General features: G+C 36.9%; 1 protein-coding gene across 1 annotated transcript; it reads right to left on the reverse strand.

Annotated features, from left to right (window-relative positions):
• Positions 1–937: 937 nt before the first annotated feature.
• On the reverse strand, positions 938–9,622 carry LOC127876372 (SWI/SNF-related matrix-associated actin-dependent regulator of chromatin subfamily A member 5-like; the record flags this gene model as incomplete). Its single annotated transcript, XM_052421552.1, is given in 8 exon segments — positions 938–1,423; positions 2,023–2,136; positions 3,020–3,367; positions 4,530–4,646; positions 5,311–5,412; positions 5,414–5,551; positions 5,832–6,062; positions 9,474–9,622. Coding segments are annotated over 8 exon segments (1,262 nt in total), but the record flags the coding sequence as incomplete, so codon positions are not given.
• Positions 9,623–12,676: the final 3,054 nt, after the last annotated feature.

Consider the following 12,676-nt stretch of genomic DNA (forward strand, 5'->3'; position numbering starts at 1 on the left):
TGTAACAAGATGTGTTTGAGAAACACAATGTCCCCCTTTATGATGTTTGACCTTGTAGGATGGCCTTGACCTTGACCCTTCACCACTCAAAATGTGCAGCTCCTTGAGATACACACGCATTTCAAATATAAAATTGCTAGCTTCAATATTGCAGAAGTGACATTACATGCGCAATTTTGACCCATATACTTGACCTTGAAGGATGACCTTGACCTTTCACCACTCAAAATGTGCAGCACCATGACATACACATGCATGCCAAATATCAAGTTGCTATCTTCAATATTGCAAAAGTATTCATAAAATAAGCGATTTGGGCCATATATATTTGACCTCTGACCTTGAAGGATGACCTTGACCTTTCACCACTCAAAATGTGCAGCTCCATGAGATACACATGCATGTCAAATATCAAGTTGCTATCTTCAATATTGCAAAAGTATTCATAAAATAAGCGATTTGGGCCACATATATTTGACCTCTGACCTTGAAGGATGACCTTGACCTTTCACCACTCAAAATGTGCAGCTCCATGAGATACACATGCATGCCAAATATCAAGTTGCTATCTTCAATATTGCAAAAGTATTCATAAAATAAGCGATTTTGGCCACCAATATTTGACCTCTGACCTTGAAGGATGACCTTGACCTTTCACCACTCAAAATGTGCAGCTTCATGAGATACACATGCATGCCAAATATGAAGTTGCTATCTTCAATATAGCAAAAGTTATTGCAAAATGTTAAAGTTGGCGCAAACAGACAGACCAACCAACCAACCAACAGACAGGGCAAAAACAATATGTCCCCCACTACTATAGTGGGGGACATAATAAAAATTAAGCTGTCTTGTTACCGGTACTTGACATTTGTTTAAAAGTGGACAGCAATTTTTTGCACTGCCTTATTTATAACAATAAAATGAGCGAGTAAAAGAGTTTTGTTGAATTTTATTACTCACATTATTATTTACACATCACAACATAAATTTGAAATGAAAAATAATGTGAAAGCTTGGTCATAGTTATACAATTTACGTCTAACTAACTTACAAACACAAATGAGGAAAATATTAAATGAAACATATTTATTGTACTAAAATATATAAGTTGTAAATGCCGAAAAAATATTCATTGCTCCAGACAGTACTTAACACCTTCAAGGTAGGTTTTTTAGAGAAATCAACCGTAGTGATTGCTATAGAACTTAGAATAGCCGCAGGTCAGGTTTGAATATTCTTCAATAGTTCCAATCCAGCCCATGCCTTCAATCTATTCAATCGCACAGGACTAAAACAGATCCTTCAACACATTATCATGTACACTTTCTGTCAACTGATACACTCGTCAGTGTTTTCTTCATTTCTTCTTCTTTGCTTTACTGGCACTGTTTGTCGGAGTTTCTGCCTTTCTCTTTGCAGCCTGAAAATTTTCAAAGTCATATAGTTATAATACCTGGTAATTATAATTACTACTTTAAATTAACGTTGACCCATTAAAATATTACAAACAAATTGAATTACTAATTTATGAACAGCTTTCATTTTCCTTCCATCAGCCTTGCCAGTCCATGTATTTTCTTTTAGAACTATTGTAATATTTGATTAACATTTGCACTAAAAGGAATATATTGACTTAATTTGCTCGTGACAAGTGCAGGAGATGAAAGTATTCAGCCTTCATGACTAATTTTCTTCTGCAATCACACAAATCAAGGCTGAACTTTCTTTCATGTGAACCCTGGTCTGAACAAATTGGAGCTGCTTCAAATATAGTTTCAGCGCACTTGCCAGTTCATTTTGCATTTTGTATTATTCACTTGCAACCAGCAGAGTTTTAATACAATTTGGCAATTAAGAGGGGAACAAAACACCTGCGTTATTAATGAGTATATGGGTTGCATAAAACTAAATTCATGTCATATTTCAACTTCACCGACTCAGAGGAAACGGGTGTCTGTTTTTGTAAAGACTGCTTAAACTAGTCTACGTAAACAAAGAGCACCCATCAAGGGCTTGTACCTTCTGTGCACTGGACTTGCCCTTGCGTCTCCGTTCAGCCTTCTCTCTCTCCTCCAGCTCCATGTTCTCTCGCTCTATAAGTGTGATCAGTGTGTTGCAGCGCCGCTGCAGCTCCTGAAAATGACCACAAGGAGGTAAAAAGTTGGCAAATATTTGAGCCTCACTCTGGGAAACCAGGGCTTAATGCATGAACGTTGTATTGTCCAAGGTCAGCACAGGCTAATCAATGACAACCCCTTCCGCTTACATGACAGGAAGCGAAAATCTTAGTAAGGCAGGAAAGTGTCATCCCTGATAAGTCTGTGCAGACTTCAAGGGCTAATCTGGAACATCGAACATCGCTTTTAACCACATGCATTAAGCCCGGTTTTCCGATTTCATCTAATTTATCTTTTATAACCTGACCTTACAAAATTCATAGGCACTCTCCATGGAAGTGTAAAATCCATTTCTGGCCACAAACATTTTAATCTTTTTAACTGTAATGGCATAATCTTCAATTTACTGCATAGGAAAAACAAGTAGGAGCTAAACCAGATTTTTTCATGAGCCATGAGGGCCAGTATTCTGGATATTTTTTTTTTTGGAGCTCATTAAGTTTAACTGGATTTATCCAAGGTCAGATGGACTTTTGCAGAAGACTTCATTATGGGAAAATATAAACTTTACAACAAAGATTCATAAAAAATATAGGCTAAATAAAAAAAAAGAATTCTGCAAATTGTACAAGTCTTGAAAAGAACAGTAATGTGTAAACCTTCTATTTACACCTAAAAGCACTTTGCCTCAGTTTAAGATTACACACAAACTAATCAATCTCCGCTCTAGCTACACAGAGCACTGACTTTGAAAATGACTTGAAACAATAACACACTAAAAGTAAGATCTATGTTTTTACAAATCTTACTTTTATTAACCATATTGATAAATTCTATTTTACTTAATACAATGTATCGCCTATCTGGACAAAACATCACATGGATATCAGTCTCCTTACCATGGCTGTTCGAGACTTGATGAACCAGTCAAATCTGAACTGGGGTGCCTGTCGGATGGCGGTCCTCAGCTCGTCATATACATTCTCCTTGTCAAAGCCAAGCTTGTGTAACATACAGATCAGGAACCGGTCCTCTTCCTCTGTGTAGTTCTTGCCCTTGTTTGTGCCATACTGGATTCGCAGCTGGTGAAACGGGGCTTTGTAGCGTATCATTTTAGCATCCAGGGCACGCTTAATGCTGATTCGCCGCTGAATTTTTGCCTCTCCTCGCTCGATTTGGGCCATGATTTTTTCAATGTCTTGTAGTTCATTGCAGCGTTCCCAAAATACCCGGGAGTAGTCTATAACCTGGAAAAGGTAAAGAAACATACAATATTACATAATAAGGACTTGTTGAGAAAATTCTATTTTCAGAAATTTTCAGATTTTAAGTATCATATACAAATATTGAAACTGCACACTTTACAGAAGAAACAACCTTAAGAGAAACAAAATATTAGATTCAATAAAATGGGGCTTAACCAAACAGCTTTTCAATCCAGATACATTGTCAACAAAAATGTTTATTCTAAAAGATGTTAGTAAGGGTGTCACGTTTAAACAGTCGTGTTTCGTGTATTGCTGAAAAACGTTTACCAAAACAGTAAACGTTTAAACGACAGTCAATATCAATATAATAATATTGGGGTGCAAATAACGCAGCCGACCAGCCGTACGAAGTATATCGATGACAAACTGCGAAACCGGGTACCGAATTCGGCAATAATTTATTTCTGATTGGTTAGCGGATGGCACAGACATGAACGGAAACTAACGGAAAATCTTCACTACTTTTCGAAAATCTTACAAGTTGGCAAGGAAACACTGCATATGAAATATTTTAAGAGTTTGATAAGCCAAGTCAAACACTGCGGTAGCATGTTGAAAAGCAATATTCTAACCAACTTATATATTGATTACGTTTTAGCTAGTTTACTGGTTTTTCATTTTCTGCGGTCAAACGATATACGCATTGTATGTCATATGCAAAATACGTGCATTTGTTTCGGAGTGTCGTTTTCGGAAACAGTATTTTTCATTGATTTTACATTATTTTCGATGTTCTTTAAATTGTTTTTATAGAATGACGAATACACATGTGGTGATTCGGATGCTCTGTTTGATAATATTTTATGGTTTTAATATGACGCCATTGCGCGAATGGGATATGCACTGAATATTACTTCCGGAAATAAAATACTATTTTCGGTTTGGAAATGCGATGGTACTGATGCTTTTTAAACAGACATAGGGATACCGTTTAAACGGTAACGTGTCGTTTATTTCTTTCGTTTAACGTTTAGAAAAATCTGTAAACGTGACACCCTTAGATGTTAGTGATATTTTTATGGTATTTATGACAAGATTTATACCTTAATCTATTAAAGAACATGGCTTGGATTCATAGCTTGAGGTTAATCAACTAATAAATATGTTTACTTGTATGAGATCAAGAGACATGGACACAAACCTCATCTGGAGTTTTTCCTTCCACTTCTCTGGAGATCTTTTCAATGTCGTCACGTCCATATTTTTCATTGGCCTTGATGAACTGGTTGAAGTCCCGTTTGTTCCACTCAGTAAAACCCTGAAATTTATTACACTTAAGTTAAACAAAATAACAAAGCACAATAGTGTTGACAAACTTCTTAGTCTCGTTCAAATATGTAGAAATAAGTATATCAACCAACAGTCTCTCATCTGTTGCAGTTTCTTAATTTCATGAATTCCCTATACTCTATCTCTATTTACCCTTTTCTGCTCAGAAGCACAGTAAAAATGGCCATATGCAACCAGCAAAGAACCAGATCAGCCTACGAGTAAGCTCAGTCTGTTCCGGTTTTATGCTGTTTGTTGCTAATAAGATGAGAGAAGCTAAGGATTGAACATGAGCCGTTAAAACTTGAATCTAGTATGATAGGTCCAAAACTGTATGGTTATCTTCTAAGGGACTGCAAATGTGTTAAATTGTAACAGTGCATCTGTTTGGTAAAGGGTTAACTTTTTCAGTGCTGGAACCGAATTTTGAAGGCCTTTGCAAACAGTTTGGATCCAGATGAGACGCAACAGAACGTGGCGTCTCATCAATATCCAAACTGTTTGCTATTATGATAGTATTCTTTGAAAAAAATCGAAGAAAATGCTAATTTTAAAAATTCAGCAGACAACATTTTAGCAGACAACAAATTTCCCAGCATGAAAAGGGTTAAGAGGAAATGTATCTTGGACTATAATAGGCCAATGTGGCTCGCCTGTTTGAGCAGGTCATCCTTCTCGGCAGTTTCCTCCTCTGTCAACACGTCAGACTCGTCTATCTTGGCCTGCTCCTCCTTTCTGATCCTCTCTGCGTCAGGCTCCCAGCTCTGGATTCCTGGGCACACGGTAGCCGATACTCTTGCGATAGAAGTAGATCTCCTTGTCCAGGATCTCAAACAGTCTCGGTGGGAAGAACTGGAAATCTTGAACGTTTGGCTGCTTCGGAGGTCTCGGAGCCTGTACATAAGTTGAAAAAACACCTATGGTGAATAAACTACAACTTTTGTAGACGTATCAATTTACATTTCAAGACAGGGTATTCACAAACCTGTGATAGAAAATAAGAAAAAAATTAACAGACCAGAAAAGCAAGTTCTGAGAATTTATGCAACACAGTTAAAACCTTACATAATATTTCTGACATGTAGTCACTTAACTCACACAATCTGCAAACAATTCAGCAAGCCTAGCTTTACAGCACACATTAACATAATTGCGTCATAAGTAAACTTTGTACCCTGGGAGCTTTTGGTTCATTCACACGGAGTGCCTCTCTGAAGTACTGATCAACAGCGTAGTTGGCCTTGCGCTCTCTCTTTGGTGGCTCAATCCAGTTCATGCCAATCTTCTGCTTCTCGCGGAAGTTTTCACCCTCAAACTGGTAGATGGATCCCTGTTCAGTGTCAAACGTCAGCTTCTGTAGGTTAGACTCGCCCAGTTTGTCCATCTTCTCTTTGATCTCTTCTGTCTGATAGTAATAAAAACAAAGAAATGTTTATTTTTCTTAATCTGGTAAAGAATTATCAGTACTTTATTTATTGATTTGTACAGATAATATTTATTACCTATGATACTTTTCAAGGACCAAATATACATGGTCACCTACTGCAAACAATTATGAATTATGATTCCTTAATGCATTGTATGGTTTGCATGATTTATATTTATCTTCAACGTTAATTACTGTTACCTTAGGTTTCACCAATACCATTCTTATGTCAAATGATACTTCTTATCAAAAAGACTAGCAAAATTATAAAGAACTAGAGCTTTGTCACAGACGTGACGTATACCCCCACATGCCGCATTGACACGGACTATTTTGCAACCTGTCTTCACAAAACAAGAGAATCTAAATGGTTATTTTTAAGAATTATTATGCCATTATTATTTATGGCCTATTTTGACCTTTGAACTTTTGAATTCTTTTGCATGACACGCTGTCCAATGACTGTGAACAAAATTAATGTACAGAGTCATTTTAAAATCTCAAAATGTAGTTATGGCCCGGACAAGCTCATCTATGGCTTTCACTTTTGAACTCCAAGTGCGACCTTGACCTTGAAGATATCGACGTTAATTCTTTCGCATGACACATTTTCCAATGATTGTGAACAAATGTACCAAGTAATTTTATCTCACAATGAATGACATAGATATGGCCCGGACAAGATCATTTACCGCCATTTTTTACCTTTGAACTCAGTGTGACCTTGACCTTGGAGATATCGACATAATTCTTTCGTGCGACACACCATACAATAATGGTGAACAAATGTGCCAAATGATTTTAAAATCTCACAATGAATGACATAGTTATGGCCCGGACAAGCTCATTTATGGCCATTTTTGACCTTTGAACTCAAAGTTTGACCTTGACCTTGGAGATATTAATGTAATTCTTTCGCGCGACACACTGGCCAATGATGCTGAACAAATGTGCCAAATGATTTTAAACCTTGACCTTGGATATCGACGAAATTCTTTTGCGCAACACACCGTCCAATGATGGTGAACAAATTTGCTAAATGATTTTTAAATCTCACAATAAATGATAAATTTATGGCCCGGACATGCATTTGACCTTTGAACTCCAAGTGTGACCTTGACCTTTGAGATGTTGACGTACTTTTTTCACACAACACACCGTCCCAAGATGGTGAACAAATGTACCAAGTTATTTTAAAATCTAACAATAAATGACATAGTTATGGTCCGAACACACTTTGTTTAAAACACACTATATGACCCTGTGACCTAGTTTTTGACAAGGCATGACCCATATTTAAACTTGACCTATACATCATCTAGATACAAATTACGACCAAGTTTGGTGAAGATCGGATGAAATTTCGGGACAGACAGACAGACCGACAGACAAAGTGACTCCTATATAGCCCCTATTACCAATGGTAATAGAGGGTATAATTATATGGCCATGTATTGCCAAATTCTTAAAAAAAAATAATTTACCATGTACACATTTTAAGGAAATGTTTGATACATCAATTAATGATACCGATTTACAACCTTAGTACTGTTTCCTATAAGTACTCATGGAATTTTTATTAGTTTTAAATATTAATGTGAAAAATATTATCTGTTAGACACTTAATGTTCCTCATTATTTGTGGGACCTCTTAAACATGAAATCAAATGTCAAAAAAACTTCCAAGCCCAAAGCATAGTTAGACATAATAAAAAAATTCCACATATTTAAGATCCAACAGAAATGCCATATCTTACAAAAACACAAATTACATGTTATTAAAAATAAATTCCTATTACAGTAATAAAAGCCGAAACTTACCAAGACAAGCAAATTCCTTGAATTGATATCCCCCGCCATTAAACTTCTGGACACAAAAAATTTCTGGTCGGATGGACACCGCCAACATGCATCATCCTTTTATCCATATATATATATATATATATATATATATACTCATACCAAGTTTAAATGAAATCCGTCAAAGCACTTCCAAGATATGGCCCCGGGACACACAAAAAAGCATTACAAAGGGCCATAACTCCGTTATTTTCCGATGGTGTACAATGCCATTTGGCATGCATCATCCTCTTATCCATATATACAGGGATCATATTTTCCGGCAACATCAATCGGTCTGGATTTAACTGGGGAAAATGTGTCCGAAAATTTATATCCGAAATCATGACAAATTACGTTAAAATATATAGAATTGATTTTGCCATTTATGAAGGTGGTATAACAAAAGTACAAGTTAAATTCCCTTAGGCATTTTTTAAACGGTAAATACGAGTTTTCTCAATTGGTTTTATCATTTGCTATTTCATTGTTGTTTCGTGCACAGACTCTGCAATATACGCTCCGTGTTTCGTGTGCTTTTTATCTGACTTTTTTTCATCGGTGTCAATATTAATAATCTGTGTGATTTGATACCACGCATCTAAACTTCCGGTCGTGGTTATTCAACAACAAACAATAAAGTACACAAATTATTTCGATTCTAACACGATTTTTACTAGAGCTTTATACAATGTTTATTATTTTTCTTGTGTACTTGTGTGAAGTTCCGCCCATAAAATAACTTTTGGCTGTTCTGTCGATCAGATCCGCGACTTTCATTCATTTATTGCCGGATTATTGCGATGGTGGAAAATGTATCGGCATGTTTTGTTTAGTTACAGCGCGTGCTTTCAGTGTACATGGTCCGCCCAGAATTATTGCAGAATATCCGATTTTCTTCTCTGTTTATATGAAAGTTTACTGTTTCATGCATGAAATGCACAATTTCCACGAGGATTACATCAAGATTTTCATCTCCGAAGTAACTGTCAACGATTATATCATGGACGAGTACACATTACGGACCGATTAATTAGTGTGCTAGGTATAAGCCATTGAAATTATCGATTGATATTGACACGGGTTATTCACTCATGACTAATAAACAACAGCGCGAATCTTTGCTGCTTGGGGTCATACTAGTCGGCTGACATGCAATTAACTGGTCCTGACCAGTTCAGAGACTGCAGCGAATCGAGATAAGAATGTAAATAGGGGGTGTTAGCATGTTCACTGTGTAATCGATTTCATGACATGCAAATTTTAGCAAACAGAATAGGACCGACTGTTAGGGATTTTCAATCGGTCTTTCATGACCCCAATCGGTCTAGGACCGACAAAACCGAAAAAAATATATATGCATATATATATATATACTCATACCAAGTTTCAATGAAATCCACCAAAGCACTTCCAAGATATGGCTTGGGACACAAAAATGCCTGATGGACGGACGGAAAGACAGACAGACAGATGGACAGACAACGCCAAAACAATATCCCTCCGCCTATGGCGGGGGATAGAAATTATTAAAATAATAGTGGTGCATACCTTTTTCTCTCCCTTAGCAAGAATGGCATCGATATCCTCTTCTGTGATCTCACTGTCTTTGGAGGCAAAGACATGGCTGGCTCCATGTCTGATCATGTTCAGGACTTCATCTTTACCCAGCTTGTTGGCCTGAGAATCTACTAGCCTTCCTATAGAATACGGAAAACACATCTGTCAAGAATGTGAATTTGTTACTCTGCTTTTGTTTGCAATGCTTCACAATTATGTAATTATCCATGTCGAGAGCTAGCTAATATGAAAGTTGTTTATGGCTTTTCTTTAAAACCAAATATAGGCATGTAAAAAGTAAACTGTCATATGCAGATTTTGTGATGTTTATGATAATTTAATTTTTATTTTTTTACTTGGCAGATTTGAATGCGACGAAACAGCACTAGAAACAAGAATATCAGTGAAACTGATGGATGCTCCCCAGTGATGTGCTTTGTCAATCTATGTGTTAATAACCACCTAAAAAAATCTATTATTAGCCTCGGTGACCTTGATCTTGACCCCAGTGACCTCAAACCTCATCAAAAGGTAGAGGTCCATGCAAGGTACGTACATGCCAAATATGAAAGAGATCAGTAAAGTATTGAAGGTGCTATGAGAAACTGTCAAAAAAGTGTGACGGAAAAATCTATTATTAGCCTCGGTGACCTTGACCTTGAACCCAGTGACCTCAAACCTCATCAAAATGTAGAGGTCCATGCAAGGTACCTACATGCCAAATATGAAAGAGATTGGTAAAGAAATGAAGGTTAAACTGTCAAAAAAGTGTGACGGAAGGAAAGGTTAAACTGTCAAAAAAGTGTGACGAAAGGAAGGAACTACAAACTGGCAACTATATGCTCCACCGAAAATATTTTGGGGAGCATAAAAAAAATAAATATAAAATGTCAACTGATGGCAAAGGTGTTTTAATTAATTGTTTATAGTATGTTGGAGTAAGATTAATTAAAAATGCTGAAATTTGCATGCATTATTTGTTTAGATGTTTTGATTTGTTATCTGCATGATCCCTATCAATATAAAGCCTCCCCTACCCAAACTAGAATACATATTAAACAAGAGATGTGTTCGTCAGAAACACAATGCCCCCTATTGCGCCGCTTTGAAACAAGAGCACCGCCTTGCGGGTGCAGACCGCTCATCTATTTTCTTTTTAAAGGTGAAGGGACTCTCATTTTCAATCACAAAGGAGGGAGGAGTGGAGTGAAGAGGGGTGTATAGTGTGGGGTTGTGGACATTTATTACATTATCTTCCAAAAAAGCGAAAAAAAAAAAAAAAAAAAAAAAAATCGGGGGGGGGGGGGGGGGGGTATAGTGTGACAGGGTGTGTGGTGATAATTTGTGAGATGATCTTAAAAAAAAAAAAAAAAAAAAAATCAAAAAAAAAATTTGGGGGGGGGGGGTGGGGGGGGTGGGTGTGGGGGGTATAGTGTGAGGGTGTGTGGTGGTCATTTGTGAGATGATCTTATAAAAAAAAAAAAAAAAAAAAAAAAAATTAGGGGGGGGGGGGGGAGGGGGGGGGAGGGGGGGGGAGGGCACGGGGGATGGTTTGGGTGAAGTCTATTGTGGTATGTCAGGTAAGAGTAGTTTCATCAAAGTATCAATCAATCTAATCAATAAATAAGAAGTTATGGCAATTTTAGCAAAATTTTAATAATTTGACCTTGAGAGTCAAGGTCATTCAAAGGTCAAAGTAAAATTCAAGTTGCCAGGTACAGTAACCTCATGATAGCATGTAAGTATTTGAAGTTTGAAAGCAATAGCCTTGATACTTCGAGTGGATCGAAACACAAAAATTTAACCATATATTAAAAGTTACTAAGTCAAAAAAGGGCCATAATTCCGTAACAATGACAACCAGAGTTATGCAACTTGTCCTTTTACTGTACCCTTATGATAGTTTGTGAGTGTTCCAAGTATGAAAGCAATATCTATGATACTTTAGGGGTAAAGTGACCAAACATAAATCTTAACCAAATTTTCAATTTTCTAAGTATAAAGGGCCCATAATTCCGTCCAAATGCCAGTCAGAGTTACATAACTTTGCCCTGCACCGTCCCCTTATGATAGTTCATACATCTTGCAAGTATGAAAGCAATAGCTTTGATACTGTAGGAATAAAGTGGACCTAAACACAAAACTTAATCAAATTTTCAATTTTCTAAGTATAAAAAGGGCACATAATTCTGTCAAAATGCCAGTCAGAGTTACATTACTTTGCCTGCACAGTCCCATTATGATAGTTAGTAAGTGTTGCAAGTATGAAAGCAATAGCTTTGATGCTTAAGGAATAAATGGACCCTAAACACAAAACTTAACCAAAATTGTCAATTTTCTAAGTATAAAAAGGGCACATAATTCTGTCAAATGCATGCCAGAGTTATCTAACTTTGCTGCCCAGTCCCCTCATGATAGTAAGTAAGTGTACCAAGCTTTTGAATGCAATAGCATTGATACTTACTGAGAAAAGTGGAACTAAACGCAAAACTTAACCAAAATTTGCAATTTTTTAAGTATAAAAGGGCACATAATTCTGTCAAAATGCACGCCAGAGTTATCTAACTTTGCCCTGCCTAGTCCCCTCATGATAGTAAGTAAGTGTACCAAGTTTGAATGCAATAGCATTGATACTTTCTGAGAAAAGTGGACCTAAACGCAAAACTTAACCGGACGCCGACGCCAACGCCAACGCCAACGCAACGCCAACGCCAACGCCGACGCCGACGCCAAGGTGATGACAATAGCTCATAATTTTTTTCAAAAATAGATGAGCTAAAAAAATTAAAAAAAACTTTTTACCTTGAAGGATGACCTTGACCTCTGAACTTCCAACACTCAAGATGTGCAGCTTCATGAGAACGCCGCTCTTGATTTATTTTTTTTTACCTTTGACCTTAAAGGATGACCTTGACCTTCACCTTCACCACTCAAAATGTTCAGCTGAATGAGATACACATGCATGCCAAATATTAAGTTGCTATCCTCAATATTGAAAAAGTTATGGCCAATGTTAAAGTTTTCGGATGGACAGACGCCATAAATTTGACATTAGACCTGAAGGATGAACTTGACCTTTCACACTCAAAATGTGCAGCTCCATGAGAGACACATGCATGCCAAAATATTCAAGTTTCTATATTCAATAGTGAAAAGTTATGGCCAATGTTAAAGTTTTTTTCGGATGGACGTAC

The sequence above is a fragment of the Dreissena polymorpha genome, chromosome 4, assembly GCF_020536995.1.
Source record: "Dreissena polymorpha isolate Duluth1 chromosome 4, UMN_Dpol_1.0, whole genome shotgun sequence".
Lineage (NCBI taxonomy): Eukaryota > Metazoa > Mollusca > Bivalvia > Myida > Dreissenidae > Dreissena > Dreissena polymorpha.